Genomic DNA, 16,680 nt, shown 5'->3' on the forward strand with positions numbered 1-16,680 from the left:
GATAGTGACGTATTTCGATTCGTTCTTGTCGACAGGGGTTCAGCACTCGCAAGGAACGCGCATGCGCATCGCGAATTTCGTAGAATCGCGCAGCACTTAAAACGTCCTGGAAATTTGCTGCGGTAGTTTCCGTGCAGCTTTTGAGTACATCCTCAGCTTGACTTTCGCTCCGGCCAGTGTTATTTGACATGTAGAAATACCATGAACTGCTGCAGTGACTTAAAAAAAAAAAGGTATAATTATCATCTATTTTTATTTGTCTCTAACATGGGCAGGTGCTGCCTTACAAGTGGTGCGTTCAGCTCTGTATGTGCGGACCAAAGTGGGGTTACAATTTATTGACCATAGTGGGGAGTGACTAGCCCAGTCATGAGATGCTGTTTGGTGTTGCCATGTGCCACGGGTGTTGCGAAGCAGCAAATCAGTCTGGTTGGTTGGTACTTGTTTTCAAGTTGTGTCAAAGGTTGAGCTGGTTAGTTGTTCTTGAGTCAAAATGTAACAGCACGACTTTGGACGAAGACAAAGGCCCTCGCTTTATGTCCGCGCCTAGAGTCGCGCTGTTACATATTTAATTAGTCTTACAGGCAGCGAGCAGCGCTGGGAAGGGACAGAAATGAAGGCAAGACAGACACAAGAGCTGCTAATGTTGCAATGCGAGTCTCAAAAAAAAAAATTAATCTTTTTTTTTTTAGGTGTGCCTTTGGCTTTAATGAAGCACAGAGGAGCTCTGGTATTGAGAAAAAGCCTTCTAGATGTTTGACCTTTTGTGTCATGTTGGAGAGCTGTGTTGATGCTCTTCCCAGTGTCTTATGACACAGATTGGAGCGCTATGCGACTCACTCATGTAGCTGCAGTGACCAACTTAGTACTGAGAAAGAAAGCTGCAAGGACTGCCGGGAACGATAGTGTCCTTGTGTGTCTTTTGTCACAGTCAGAGGTGTGCACTGACTTAAAATGGCTGGTGACCGTTCTTTTGGTAGCTAGGCTTTCGGTGATGGTACGCCTGCCATGAAGGTTGGCTATGCAATGTCCTCTGAGAGGTTTTCATCTTGGCTGTACAGTGATGCGATGAGAAAGCGAACTGCGGAATCTTTGGCAAAGGAAATAAGGTCGTTTAAACCTGATCTAGATTGTGTGCCTGCTATCAAAAATAAACGTTGCTTATTTTATGCGCGAGCGCAAGTTGTGCACTGTGTAACCAGTCTGTGGACATATCTGTGGCGCATACTGGCTATTTGGCCGTGGTGATTATCTCAGTCAGTGTCTGAACATGTGGTTGCGCTTTGCTTCTCTGAACTTGGAAAAGACACCCGTTAGGTCAGGATTAATCAGGCGCATAGATGCAGGGTTATCTAGAAAAGCGCTCTAAATAGCAGGCCGGCTAACACATCTTGCATGTAATAACCTAGCGCCAGAACCTAAAAGTTATTTCCACGTGTTGTTATTCTTTTTACCCAAATTGAAATCTGTGGCTTTAGGGTGTATGTGTGTAGTCACACCTTGTTTAACACTATCCAATTTTCATTTCAGGAGGAAAATAGCCTGATTTCTTTGATGTCGGTGCAAGTTGATGGGATGAAGCAGCCGCTTACACCATTTGGGACGCCAGGTATGCAGCTGAGCAGTCTGCTCACAAGGCCACTGTGCTGTCCTAGCATTTGTGCTACTAAAAAAGGTTATGCGCATTTTAATGGGTAATTTTTCTTCACACCAATACATACTGTCAGTCATCTATGCATTTGTATTGTATTTAATGCAGTGCGCTCCATACTTTCCTGTCAGGAAGGCTACGGGATACCGTGACGCACAACGTGTTTCTGACCGGAAAGTGTCTTTGTGCAGGATCAAACAAAGGAAGCGCACGCAAGATTTACGATGCTTATTGTCATGTGGCAGAATTGCACCCTAAAAGGGAGGGCGCGCAGGTTTCAAGAGTGCGTGATTGCTTGTTTGTAGTGGCCGCAGCAGTTCAGTCTCACTGTAGCCTCTTCAGGGCCTGTATTCGCAAACTTCTCTTATGCAAGTGATGTCCATGATTTGCTGCTGCGGCAATCGTCTTGTTATGCCAATCTCCCGCATGACGTGCGTGCCCAAATGCCAACCAATGGGGAAACACTTTTACGTAAGAGAATCGTTGTGAACATGGCCCAAGGCTTGCCAAAAATCATTGCTTCTTGAGTATTGCAAACACTGCTTGAATTGTGCTTGAATCTATAGGGAATGGACAGCTGGATGCATACGTGCTCTACCACATAAGTTCCAGGGCTAATGGCATTGCAGCCAGTGCAAACATACATTGCCCTGTAGCAGTGTTGGCTGGAATTGGGCTATTTTTGCTCTGAGGCAGCTTGTTGTGCGATCCTAAACGGAACTGCAAATCTCACAGGAAACGCACAAGTTGTCGGCACAACTCTCACTCACACGGTTATGCGCAGCTGCGATCGTCCTCAGCTGTCACTGTTTGCAATACAGCAGTAAATATGGGGACGTAACTTGTAGGTAGGAAAAAATCTATAATAATGTCTGTATTTTCCCACACATTTGATAGACTAGCCGTGGGTCAAATTCTGTTAGCTTTTTTTTTTTTTTTATCGCTCAGAAAATTGCAGGCTCTTTTAAGCTTCTTGCTTGTTGGTCTTTGTGGAACAGGGGTGGCCATACAGGGGCGTGTGAGCCATGCACAGCTGTTTGCTATAGCTTGTAGCCGCTGCATGGTCGGCTGGTAATCTTCTGCTGCAATCCAGTTTGTGGAATGCTTCAGCTGCATTTTCTGAGCTAGATACCGTTCATCAATTTGTTTTGTGGCCATTTTGGACTTGAAGTGAGAGGAAGCAAGTAAAACTTTTTCCGGGATGATGATGCCGTTTGCATTGCTCGCGTCCTGACCATGCAACCCTGTTATGGTCTGCGCAGTCAACGGCAGCATGAATGCGCTGTCGGAGCAGGCGGCACGTCTGCTCGATTTCTCCCAGAAGCTCGACATCAATCTGCTGGACAGCGTCGTCTGCTGTATGTACACAGGGGAAGGGCCGCAGGTAAGTGATTGTAAAGCTGTTCTTCTTTTTTTTATAATGAGTAAGGTGCCAATGGTGGGCTACTGTTAAATCTCCTACTCATTTTGCCTGTACAGTAAAACCTCTTTATTCGGCAACAAATATTTGCAACAAACAGTACTTTTGTTCTGACAAGCTTTTGAGGATGAAGAGCACTGGCTACGTTGTGGTGGATGGCGACCATCTCACTGGTGAAAAAAATCATCAGGATGTGCGCGTGGTAGTAAAAAGACCATCTTGAGTGAATACACGCGCCGCGGCTGCGCCTTGAACGAATCGCGAGGCCTCTGCCGCGGCGAGGGCTAATCAGCCACAAGATGACGAGAATGGCAACTTCCGAACTGCTTTTGTACAATATAGGGACAGGATTGGCTCATTCATTCAGTAAATAAAAGCATGTTGATGTAGTAAGCATTTGTTCATTGTTTTCTTGATACCCTCGATAATTCGACACATGGTTAATTCAGACATTTTTTTTCCATTCCTGTGAAATCCTAATTAAAGAGGTTTGACTGTACTATGCATGTTTACAAACATACAGCTTGTCTCCAGGGTGACCTATGTTTTTACCCTAACGACTTTAATGGAACATTATCACCATGATCAGGTTTAAGAAGTCAGTGGCCATATGTTTGTCATGCCAGTGAATCAAACAGTGAATGCAAGGGCTGTACTACTTATTGACATTCCTAGCTTCCTGTAAACAAAAAAATAGGTGGAGTTCTAAAGGGGCACTCCAGCACCTGATATAACTTTTAACCCAGTGCAATATGCACTACATGCCGTCAGCGACTCACTGACATCCATTGCTGCGATTCAGAACGTTTCATTTCTGTTTCATGAACATAAATTAGACAAAAAATAAAATAAAAATTACACTGTATAGATATGTAGATTGTCTCAGCTAACTTCTGCTGTGACTTTAAAAAAAAGAAAAGTACACTTCAATAAGCTTTAACAAGTTTCTTCTACGAAATCTTTTTTTCTTATAGTAAAGGTGAGGTGTTTTGAGACATGTGCAGAAAATCAACAGTATTAGTGCCGAGTCGGGCGAAGATGCTGATCTCTCATAAAAATTGTGCTCTCCTCACTCTCTACCAGACTTACACTGTGTAGGGTCTGTGGAAAACAATCTTAATTTTCTTGACGCCTGGCCAAGTAGCCTGGAATTGTAAGTTGCAGGAGTGCGTGTGACCCACGTAGTGTTGATGTAGACCTGTCGTGGCCAAAATGAACAGTACTAATCTAGCTTTCTCGCACAACCCATTCCCTGTAAGGTCTCTGACGACAGCAGAACAATAACTGCTCACTTGATAAGGGCATGTCCAACGCTCCTGTCGTCTGTATTGGGCTCAGTGTGTTTTTTGCGTCGGCGAGATGTGTCTGAAGCCTGGGTGCGTCTGTTCTGCACTTTTGAATTCGGTGTTTTATACCTTGCGTGCACTCTAGTTGCATGGTGAATGAATCCAAGGTCAAGCTCAGACACTATTCAAGACATCAGCACCAATGTATAACGCATGTGTTAACTACATCAGTTCTTTTTTTCCATTTGCTCTTACAAGGTAGCAAAGGGTGAGTGATGATCATTTGATGCATTGTTTTGGTACTTGTTATTACAACTGTGCCTTCTGTGCTGAAGCATTGTTTCCTTTACAATAATTTTCATTTGACTATGCTGGGGATGGTATTCATTACTAGGAGAATATGTTAATATCTTAGGTGTCTACAGCTTATAAATGTATAATGTTGGATGCTGGTTACATTGCTATAACTGTGTGTGCATGTGGTATCTGGCAGTCTTAGTTACACTAAAGAACAATGATGCTTCAATTCTACAAAAAAATATGGTAGCAGAAGTGCAATGTAACACATTGTGGCCGCTTTCAGAGCTGTCAGTGTAGCAGATGTTCAAAGAGAGATTATGATCACATCATCCGTCATGTCTTCGACGCCTTTGTGTGATAGTTTGCATTTAATGCTTTTAAAGGGCAACTATGGGGATTTTCTAGCGGCAGCAGATCTCGGTGAGATTTGTTTCGCATGTTTCCCGAGTGCATTGGTCATGTGAGCAAAACCGTTGGACAGGAAGCTGTGTAGTCTTTTTTTCGGGGAATTAAATTTAAAGGTCGACAGGCATAGTAGTCCCGCTCTCTGCCCTCGCAGAGGTTGTTTTATACTGGCCACTGTGTGCTGCTGATTTTGCAACACGAAGACATGACATTCAGGAATGCTAGCGGAAAGGTTTTTGCAGAAAGATAACCAGTAGAAGAAAATAGGTGCCTCCTTGTGGCCACAGAGGCAATTGCAAGAGGGTGAAATTTGGTAATACTCGTAATCGTCTCTATCTTGGCTGTGCTTGGACTAGATGTGTAACTACATGTAGCAGATAGCTTTCTTACCAAGTTAATTTGATTAATTGATTGATTTATTGGTGCAGCTTAACATCCCAATGCAACACTGCGGCTATGAGAGGAATAGTGGAACCCGCCGTGGTTGCTCAGTGGCTATGGTGTTGGGCTGCTGAGCATGAGGTCGCGAGATCGAATCCCGGCCACGGCGGCTGCATTTTGATGGGGGCGAAATGCAAAAACATCCATGTACTTAGATTGAGTGTGCACGTTAAAAGAACCCCAGGTGGTCAAAATTTCCGCAGTCCCCCACTACGGCGTGCATCATAATCAGAAGGTGGTTTTGGCACGTAAAACTCCACAATTTTATTTTTAGAAATAGTGGAGGACTCCGGATAAGTTATGACCTTGTGGGGCTCTTTTAATGTGCGTCTAAATCTCGGTACATGAGTGTTTTCGCATTTCGTTCCTGTGTAATCGTGTCCACTACAGCTAGGAATCAAACTTGCAACCTCCCGTTCACCAGCGGAATGCTGTAGTCATTCAGCCACTTCAGTGGATACAAGTTAATTTATGTGCAACAGCATTTCAGGCAGTGCTTTAGAGAGCCTCAACATTCCGAGGTCTCTGCGCTGTTCGTGTAATGAGTCTATGTTCATGGTCTTTTTGATCTTTCCCCGCCCAGCAACGGTTGGCCCAGGAAGTGCTGACGACTCTGAAGGAGCACCCAGAGGCGTGGACGCGGGTGGACACCATCCTCGAGTTCTCCAAGAACCAGCAGACCAAGTACTATGCGCTGCAGATCCTTGAGAACGTCATCAAGACACGGTGGCGGGTTCTGCCGCGCAACCAGTGCGAGGGCATCAAGAAGTACATCGTGGGCCTCATCATCAAGACTTCATCGGACCCCGAGAGCATAGACCGCGAGCGTGTGTACCTCAACAAGCTCAACATGATCCTTGTGCAGGTGCGCTGTGTGCTTGTGCTGTTCTCGCAGGTGTCGGCTCTGCGCATGTAAATGTGGCACTATGGGAAGTTTGACGTTCAGCATAGCAACATCGCGGCTTGGTTGGCTTTGTGCGTACATGCACGCGTTTGCGTTGTGGCAGTATGAAAGCAACATTAATTATTGCTCCTACTTTGAACATTGGCAGCTTTGATGAAGAGCTTGGTGTGTGGAAGAAATTTGGAAGTGATCGCATCTGAGGCCATATTGTTTATTGATTATTATTATATATATATATTTTTCACTTTCTGTTATCTTTGTTCTTCGTTAATGACTGCTGTGATGCCAGGTCATCGAGACTGCCAGTACCAAAGTTGGATAGAAGTAGTCTTTTTGCATTTGTGCAAGACACTGGGTTCTGAAAAGTTCAGGCCCTCTGCGTTGCTTCGAGCAAAGAATGATATGTCCCTTAGTTGACTGAAGCTGTAGCTATAGCAGATAGGCTTCCTTTTTAATTTGTGGGCAAGGTCTTGTGTGAGGGGAGAAATATGATAGCTGTTGTGTAAACCCTGCAATCAAGGAGACACATTTGGTAAGCTTAGGTCAAAATTCTGCTACGTGTTTCTTCAGTGCAGCAGTACATTCATCTGTAATTGTTACTCGCTAGCTTTATGATCTGCAATTCTACGCCGCACCCAAGACGGTAAAAAAAAAGAGGTGCTTCCCCTGTGGGAGTGCATAAATATTTCCTAGTAATAATTATAGCTGATTAGATTAGTTAAGTTAGTCTCTCACCTTTGTTGATACATAGTAGTTGTGGAAATCCACTGCTTTAGGGTCATCTAGATGCAGCACTAACAAAGAGAAAGAGAGAAAGTCAAGGACCATTGCACGCTCTTAGTTTATGCAGATGCTTTCTCTCTTTATTTGGAATTTAGTTGCATTATGGGAGGGAAAACAGCATGAAGTGTCAAAATGTTACTGCAGATTAGACGACAGCGGCCAGTGTATATCAAGCAGACGGCATGCTTTGCTTCTTTGCTGCAGATTCTCAAGCGTGAATGGCCGAAGAACTGGCCGTCGTTCATCAGCGACATCGTGGGGGCCAGCAAGACCAATGAGAGCCTCTGTCAGAACAACATGATCATCCTCAAGCTCCTTAGGCGAGTTTCTTCCCTTTTTTTTTTTGTCTCGTTCTAGTGAATGCAATGGTACCGCTTACATTTGTTTAGTGTTTCGTAAATAGGAGCACGAGGTATACATCTAAACCATTGGCTTAGTCGCCCTCAGCTTTCGCACATTGTGTGCGTTAACTTGCCTGTTTTCATTCACAGTAAATTTGTAGTGCACATCGTTTGTGGCAACACCACTAAAAAAATTGACGCAGATTCAATTCAATGTTGGATTCTAAATGAAGCAAAATTTGTTTGAGTTAGCAAGGTAGCTGCCTCTAGCTGAAGGCTGTCTCTAGGATGAAGGCGATGTACGATCCTTGTCAAAGGAGGAAAATTGATAAGGGCGTGCCGTATTCACTCAATTCTAACGTGCCCTCGATTGTAATGTGCACCCGTTCGCCGCAATGCAAGGAAAGAAAAGTCCTTTACAGCACTGTACACCTCATTCTTTCATGCAGAAATACAACTTTCTCTCATTTGGAAAAACAAAAACTTACTCCCAATACACTAAAGTTGCGATAAATAAAGTTGCAGTTTCGCCCGAAAGGCGAAGCATTGATTACGACAGCAAATTAATAGACAGCTATGCGAAAAGTAAGAATAGTAGTTTTATCGGCTGCATGAACATTTAAATGTTTGCTTACTGACTAAATTAACAAGCATGGTGTCACGCGCACCCAATCAAACATGAACACGTCTCACGCGATGACTGCGGAAACTCTTTATCAAAACGCTGGAGTGGGGAAGTGGGGTAACAGGACCGAGCGAATTGACCTTTGTGCGGCCTCTCGCTTCAACGCACACTAAGCCACGAGAACACAATGTGGTGTGCCTAGATGCGTAGACTTTGTCTCTATCACAACAACGTTGAGGCTAAGGATTCTGGGGAAAAAAAAAAACTCCCTATATTCGGTATTCTAATAATATCGTATACACCTGCCCCAGTTACTGTATTGGAAGACCTTCTGAATTGTCTTTTAAGTCTGTACCTTACGGCAGGCTAATGTGTTTGCAACGTCTCAGTTGCATGCCGCGGCTTTACGCTTCCTTGTCAATGTCATCCCAAAATCGAGTAAAGATAAATGTGGCAGTTTTGCAGTGAACCCTTCCGGGTCAGCATTTTTTTTTTTTTCACTGGAGTGAAATATTTATGTTTCGTGAAGCTGAATAAGAGAGGACAGGCAAAAAAATAAAAAATTTTCAGTGCAGTTTTGGGAACTTATCAAAGGCTTATGAATTGCCAACAAGTCAAAGCATTGGAACAGCATACGGGCCTTAAAACTTTTTCATTCACAATCATAATGGTGCAAAGTATATCGCTGGCTTTGGTTAGCTTTGATACACAACTTAGGCATGTGTGTGGTAACTTTGACATGAAAGTGAAAGGCCTGAGGTATCACTTAGGTACCACTTAGGTACCACTTAGGTACCACTTAGGTATCAGAGCTACCACACACAGGCCTGAACTCTGCTTGATGCAATGCATGGACACTTGTGAAATATTGGAGAGAACCCCGTTTATCTGCGGCATCAAATAGAAAAGCTATGTAATGATAGAGTTACTGGCGATCACATTTCTAAGATTTCTCTTGCTTTTTGTTTTCTCCATGTTGGATATCTTTTGAAAAGCGTTATGATTCCTGCAGGAATCGTTAGACCAGTAAGTTGGATCACTGTGCTGGATTTTTCTGACATCATCTTAGCTTGTCATTTTTGTTTCCCACCTACCCTGTTGGCTCACCGGTTACACTGTTTTGCTGCCGAGAACAACCTTGCGCATTCAAATTCCTGGCTGCTGTGGCCACATTTTTATGGGGGCGTGATCCAATAACTTGCACACTTAGATTTAGGGACACATTATTTATTAATGGGGCTGTAACACCAAATGTTAGAGCTTGAATTATGCATTGAGTGTTAAACATTGTGCATCCCACAGCAAGCTGGGAGAACTTGAGTACATGTGAGGTCTTTTTTTTTTTGTTATTATTGCAGTTAAATCTTGCAGCAATCTTGCAACACTGACAGGTGATAAAATGAACTGCGTTCTGCTTGGTCAATGTGGACGTTGTGCTCGTGTTTTCGTTCTTGCAAATGTGTGTCTGCAATCAGCTGAGGATAGTTTCTGCAGGTGTTCTTATGAGAGTTGCGCGCATAATGCAAGTCGTATGAGCTGTGTCAGAGTGACAGTACTACCTGTCAGTGGGAGGCACTTAGAGGCAATGATCTCAAGTTGAAATTTTCAGTTAAAATGTATGCCCAGAACCCAGTTTTTCTGTGTGTATAGCCATATTGGGCCCTCTAGTCTCAGTTAGAATGATAAACTGAGAATGGATGGAACCATATCGTGGCCCCTTTTAATGAACACAATGGGGTCTAAATTGATCCAGAGCCCCACCCCTATTATGGCAGCTCTCATGTCTTGTATGTTGTTGTTGGGTAGGGGTGTGCGAATATCAAATCGAACATTGAATAATTATATTCACATGCGTTTATTAGCAAGTTTGCTTATTTCAACATGTTCGAACATCGCAATCACATTGTGTGTGCCAAAAAATTCTAGTACGTTGCTGCACTAAAAAATGATATAATTGTTGGAAAATTAAGTAATTCCCACTAGCCGTCGGTGCTCACCAAACTGCCTTATTATACATAAGATTCCCGTAAACTCGCAGGAATTTGACCCCGTGCCAGCCGTCACTCGTCGCATTTGCTGTAACGTAATAAGATGAGGCTGTGGGTAAGGTTACAATAGAGTGCCCCTTCTATGTCCACAAACCCGTGTCTTTTTCTACTGAAAGGCTGGCTTTCCCGCGAAGCTTAGACGTCCAGTGGCTAAGCGTGCTTTACAGGCGAAATTTCGCCAGCTGCACGAAATTGTCACGAAATTCGGCACAACATCAGAGACATATTCTCAGATTAGATAGAAGCAAACGCTGTGAACCGTGTTTACTCCCGCACAGCCTGCAATATGTTCGATTTGTTTTGAATATTTGTATCCAACTGAATGTTCGCATACCCGACTTCTGCCCATTGAACCTCATTGGTTGTCCTTACCTGCCGTGATAGCCCAGTGGCTATGGGGCTACATTGCTGAGCTCGATGTTTCTGGTTCGATCCCGGTCACGGTGGCTGCATTTTGATGGAGTGGTACACAAGAATGCTGGGTGTGCTTCTGCATCAGGTGCATGTTAAAACACCCAAGGTGGTCAAGACTGTTCCGGAGACCCCCCACTATGCCTTATAATTAGATTATGGTTTTGGAACATAAAACTCCAGAATTTTCAATAATCTGATCTTGATCTTTGTTCCCTTGGCTTTTTTTCTTTCCCTATTGCAGTGAGGAGGTGTTTGACTTCTCGAGTGGCCAGATGACGCAGGCCAAGGCAAAGCATCTCAAGGATACCATGTGCAATGAGTTCTCGCACATATTCCAGCTCTGCCAGTTTGTCATGGTCAGTTGGGCCCAGTGCACTTTCCAGTTTGCACATTGCGTGGAGTGGCTCTTATTTTTAATCAGTAGTCGGATATGCAAAGCCCTCCAGTCCTCTTCTCCACACACTTTGTTCAAACTAACAAAGATGGTGGCTGTCTCATGTTTTAACCCATTGGCTACCAAATGATATGCAAGCCACCCCTTCATACTGATTATTTTTGCTGCGTACAAGCACTACGGACATTCTGCGAAATACCACAAATTTGAATCTAACCTCTGCTGCAGTGTACAAGTAGTTCCATCTATTGACAGCATTGTTATGTTAGGAAGTGTATATTGCCACTTGCACCATCTATGAATAAATAGCCTTTTAAACCAACATACAAGCCACAGGTGAATTGAAAGCTTTGGCAATATGGCCCCCGTCTTTGCCCCCTGGCTTTGGTAGCGAATGGGTTACCATAGAAACCTGCGTATGTTACAGACCCACACATATGAGATGAGATTTGGGGACGGCAAAAAGCGAAAAAGAAAAGCTTCATCCTTGTATAATACAAGTAACGTAAACTTCCAGCGGCAAGTGAAAAGGGTTTCCTTATTTCTGTTGGCAGCCGCAAGCGCTGCCTCGTCACGCTGAACTGCCACGCCGCAGCACAGCTGCCGATGTTCTCTGCAGCCAAAATCGCCTTCCTCTTGAAGGAAGCCGAGTACTGCTTTCGTGATTTTTACATTTTTTACATTTTTGCTGCTTTACTGTGAAGAAGAAAAATTGCTGTTTCTTGATAGTGCACACTTCACATGATTAAGGGGGAACGCGGCTTTCGCATCGCGAAAGATTGCCAAAAAATCGATTTTTTTTTTAAATCACATTTTCAGTTTCTATAACCCTTCTTCTATCTGATACCCAAATATCATCACTGTAAACCACTTAGAAGTGCTCTAAAAAATTAGTTGTATCAGCCAAGGTGGCGAAAAATCTTGCGGAAATCAAGAAAGAACAGCGTTTTTCAAGCCACAATATCTCCGGAATGGCGTGATTGAGTGCCACCATCTTGGTCTCGCTGGAAAGCGCATTTCTCCATCTTCAAATTTGGTGCTTCAGCTATCTCCTCCATACAGAAACAAGCGCACAAAAAGCAAATGATTGAAGGTTGTGCCGGAGTCTGTGATTGGCCACGCCCGCCATGTGACTCCAGCGCGGTTCGCCATTGGTCCGGCACTCGCATCGTCTGCTCGGCTCTTTGCACTTCGCGAGTATGGACGTTTTCACTCGACGTGTCAAAACGGGCGCTACGCGGACATTGCAGTAGCGTGGCCGATTCCTATGCTTGTAGACGTTTCAGACTCGCGGCTAAGCATTCCGAGCATTGGTGACGCGGACTTCGCGACCAAGATTCACGGGCGGAATCCTCGGACATGCGGCTAAGCCTTTCAGCCCTCGGTGTTTCGGAATTCGTGACTAAGCACATCGCACATGCTATCCTCGGACACGCGGCTAAGCATTTCGCGGACTTCTCGGACCCTCGCCTAAGCATTTTGTGCATCGGCACCTCGGACTGCGCAAGTAAGCGCATCGAGTGTCGACTCCTTAAGCCCACGTCTAGGCATTTCGCCCGTCGGCACCTCGGACCCGGAACCACGCATATTGCGCGTTCACTCTATGATCATATTGTCACGATAGCTCATAACAATACCTATCATAACCTCCTCCTCCCCCCCCTCATAAAGAGAACCTCATCATGAGCTCTGTTCACTAGGCCCCTTGGGTTGGCACATCTGGCTAATAGCGGCTGTGATACTGACTTTTCCAGATGGCGCTAGCTATGCAGCATATTTTTATCATTTGAAATTACAATCTGGCGCGTTTTTTAAAATCCTCGAATCTAAGCTGACCCTGTAGTTTGGCATATGATTATTTGAGAAAAGAACCATCGGCCTAGATTTGAATAAATACGGTATTATCTGTGCACCTTTGTGGTTTCTGTATCTGACATGCGAACTGTGTTTCAGTCACGAGTGTAAATTGTGCACTGTAGCTGCTGGTCGCAGAAAAATATCACCTCACCCATTCTGTTCAACTAGAAATAGGATCATATCTTTGAAATTTACCAAGCAGTAAACATGCCATATTTCACGTACGAGAGCTAGTGTTACATTGAATTTCATGACACAGCCTGTATATTTAACTCAAATGTGGCACAGCATTGTTTAGTCGCGAATGCAAGCTGTAAGAGAAGTGTTATCTGCTGTGCATGAAACGGAATATAGGTGAGGAATGTGGTGACAACAGGAATGGTGCTGCCTTCAATTTATGCAGGGACCCGAGAGCGTAATGCACTACTGTGCCACCGCCCATTGCAAGTGTGAAACATGAAGGTTAAGCACTTCAGTAAAATGCAGGAGGGAAATGCTGTATAAGGGAGTTCCTGGGCCAAAATTTGAAGTCCACATTTCTGGAAAAAAAAAATGAAAACAAGCTGACAGGGTAAAAGTTAAAGTTCTCTACTTTCTCGGCAGCTGGCGATGTTGCCTGTGCTTGCAGTCGTTTGTGGCAACGTGGAGAGGATCACAAACTTTTCCTTAGTGCTTTGTTCTCAAACTTGTTTCTCTCTCTCTCTCTGCAGGAGAACTCTCAAAATGCTCTTCTCGTCCATGCCACGCTTGAAACACTTCTTCGGTTTCTCAACTGGATTCCACTGGGTTACATTTTTGAAACAAAGCTCATCAGCACACTCATCTACAAGGTGAGCTTGAGCGTGCACTGATTTTTGACGATACACCAGTCATTAGCGATAGTTGAGGTTGATAAATTTGTCAACTTCTCTCACGTCTAACGCCTCTGTCACCTTCACGCCCTCCTTGCAGTTCCTGAATGTTCCGCTTTTCCGGAATGTGACATTGAAGTGTTTGACGGAAATCAGTGGTGTCAATGCGTCGCACTACGACGAAATGTTTGTCTTGCTCTTCACTCAGACCATGGCACAGTTAGAACAGGTGAGTCTTCATTCTTCCGTTCCATGCTGGTGAGCGGTTGTGATGGACATAGACATTTAGATGAAAGCATGCCCAGTAACAGTTTTAGACCACTAGCTCTCTTGAAGTCACATGCAGTGTGTTACCAATTAGATCCGCGGGAGACAACAAAGTCTCCTGAGTCGGAGACTGTGAAGCATAAGCATACCTGCCAAATCTCCTAAATTTTCAGTAAGGTTGGTGAATTTGGGCTCTTTTTACGATTTTACAAATGTTGCGTCAAGTTTTACAGAAAAATGAATTCATTTTTCTCCTCTCCGTCAATCAGAAAAGTATGTCATTCCCCGCATCTTCACCACTTATGGCAAAAGAATCCGTACCTACTATGTTCCTTCTTACTTCAATAAAATACGAACCCTCCCGAGTATTACCGGATTAAAAGACCTTAAGAATTTTCTGCGACCTTGGCTGAACGATAATATTGAATGAGGTAATTTGCTGTTGGCCATGTTCTTAATGTTTTCATTTCGTGTACGAAAGTGTGCATAGTTGATTTGCTATCAGTTGTTCTGTTTGTTTGTTCTTTTTTCGCACAAGCAGTTGCGGAGTATTTTGTTGATTTTATTTTTTCTTCTTTTCAACTATGATTTACTCGCTGTTGTTTCATGTGCTTAACCTGGCTGCCCAGCTCAGCACACAAGCGGCAACGCTTATGCAGGCTGGAACACGTTGTATGAATTGAAGTGAATAAAAATATATTATTATTATTATTATTATTATTATGAAATAGTTTCGCTCATCTCCTAGTGACAGTGATGACATCCTATAGATATCCTGTGGACATCCACTGCCAGGACACAGACATCCTGGTGACTCGTAGGATACGTCTGGCGGACGTCCCTCACACGATCGTTTCGGCCGCGCTTTCCGTGTCCCTTTTACATTTCTTGCATGTCCACGAGGGACATTATGGGGACATGAAGTGTGCATTTTATGGGTGTACGGCAGTGCTGTTCGCGCATCGTTTGCTATAACAAGTACTTCGGTCGCAGCACACGTGGTGTACAAATGCAAGGGGCAGAACGGCCACGTATCAAGAACAGATGATTAATTGTGTGCACGCGTTACGTGCGCATGCACGATTGCAGCAGAGCAGTATACTCCTTGTTCGTCTAGGCCTTCTGCCTTATCCATTTGGCTTATCCTTATCCAATGACTTATCCATTTCACTGAAGTTTCCGAAGTAAGTTACATCATAAAATTCGTCAAGTACAATGTACACACTAGCTGCCCACATGATAACTTCAGGTTGTAATTCAAACATGTGAAAAAACATGATTCTGCTGTGGAAAAATTCAAAGAGATAGTCTCAATTGGAGGACAAATTTATGCCAAGAGAGGTCCATAACCTCGGGGCATCTGTGGTGTAGGATATCTGAAACGTGGATGTCCTGCGGATATTCCATTTGTCTCCGAAATAGTGCATGGACATTGGGACACGATTTGAATGTCCTATAGGTGAAGCGTTTTCACTGGGCTTTCTCTGCCGTACCCTTGGAACCAGAGTACCAGAGTCTACCAGAACTACCAGAAAGGTACCAAAGTGTTTCTTGCTTTGAGCAAGCATATTCAGACAGGTTATCGAAGCAGGTGAAATCGGCAACAGCCAAGATGCTGCAAATGTTGCTGGGATCTAAAAATGGTCTCTTGCTTGTCAATTTGAGCTTGTCATTGCCAAGTTGCTGCTCCTGGTGGGCTGCATTGTTAATAAAGTATATATGTAAACCACAACAGGCATGTGCTCTGGACAAACTTATAAAAAACAATGCGGGCTATTCCCTGCTCTCTCCTTCCGGTGTTGCCTCTGCAGGGCTTTTGTGAATTTAAATTTCACAGCTTGGCAGGTATGCTGGGCTGTCTTGCATTGCGTTACCATCATTAACGCAAAATTTTTTTCCTTTGCAGATGTTGCCGCCGGCAACAGTCATCAAGGAGGCCTACTCCAACGGCCAGGACGATGAGCAGAAGTTCATCCAGAACCTGAGCTTGTTCCTGTGTACCTATCTCAAAGAACATGGTGCGCTCATCGAGAAGCGTGCCGACCTTCTCGAAGTTCTACATGCTGTACGTAGGCATTTCCTTTTCACCGTGTCTGGGCATTGCGCTGGAAATAATGAATTGAGAGATTTGTTGTTAGATAGCTTTGTGTACCCTTACCTGTTTGTCTTGTGCTAACCCTTTGTGGTAATTGTAGAACCCTTCTGTGTTCAATCAATTTTTTTTTTTTGCCATCTTGTTATGCTGGCAAAAATGCGTAATTGGTTGGTGCCAGATGTACCCTGTTACTTAATACTTTTGATGTGATGCCGGCAGTTCAGCCTATGCTGAGATTTTGCACAGGGAAGCGGAAGAGTTGAACCTTGCCACAGGTGTATGTGGAAGCCCATCAGCAATGGCTGGGTGTACATGTGATTCCATTTATGGTGCATGCACGTTGCAGGCGCTGCATTACCTGCTGCTCATCTCGGAAGTGGAGGAAGTGGAGATCTTCAAGATCTGCCTGGAGTACTGGAACGCGTTAGCCTCCGACCTGTACCGGGAGATCCCTTATGGCCTCGGGACGGGTGCTCCGCTCTACGTGGGCGGTGAGCCTGCCAGGCGAAGCCCCGGTTCACCCCAGTCTGCCCGGCGCCTCCTCTACGGGCCCGTCCTTACCAAGGTAGAAAAGTGCCAACTCTCCCGAATTTTTACG

The 16,680-nt window shown here is 44.3% G+C and overlaps 1 protein-coding gene across 2 annotated transcripts in view; it reads left to right on the top strand.

The window, feature by feature from the left end:
* emb (exportin-1 emb) overlaps positions 1-16,680 on the top strand; it is a 56,095-nt gene that overhangs the window by 1,741 nt on the left and 37,674 nt on the right. The window contains exons 2-11 of one of the 2 annotated variants that reach the window (XM_075673689.1): positions 1,531-1,609; positions 2,024-2,122; positions 2,914-3,035; positions 6,087-6,368; positions 7,395-7,510; positions 10,860-10,974; positions 13,580-13,699; positions 13,821-13,949; positions 15,894-16,052; positions 16,429-16,647. In XM_075673689.1, the coding sequence (XP_075529804.1) occupies positions 1,555-1,609; positions 2,024-2,122; positions 2,914-3,035; positions 6,087-6,368; positions 7,395-7,510; positions 10,860-10,974; positions 13,580-13,699; positions 13,821-13,949; positions 15,894-16,052; positions 16,429-16,647 (1,416 nt within the window). In that variant the 5' untranslated portion in view covers positions 1,531-1,554. The remainder of the gene's footprint in view (positions 1-1,530; positions 1,610-2,023; positions 2,123-2,913; positions 3,036-6,086; positions 6,369-7,394; positions 7,511-10,859; positions 10,975-13,579; positions 13,700-13,820; positions 13,950-15,893; positions 16,053-16,428; positions 16,648-16,680) is intronic. The other variant, XM_075673691.1, reaches the window with a different exon arrangement.

This window comes from Dermacentor variabilis, chromosome 11 (genome assembly GCF_050947875.1).
Source record: "Dermacentor variabilis isolate Ectoservices chromosome 11, ASM5094787v1, whole genome shotgun sequence".
Lineage (NCBI taxonomy): Eukaryota > Metazoa > Arthropoda > Arachnida > Ixodida > Ixodidae > Dermacentor > Dermacentor variabilis.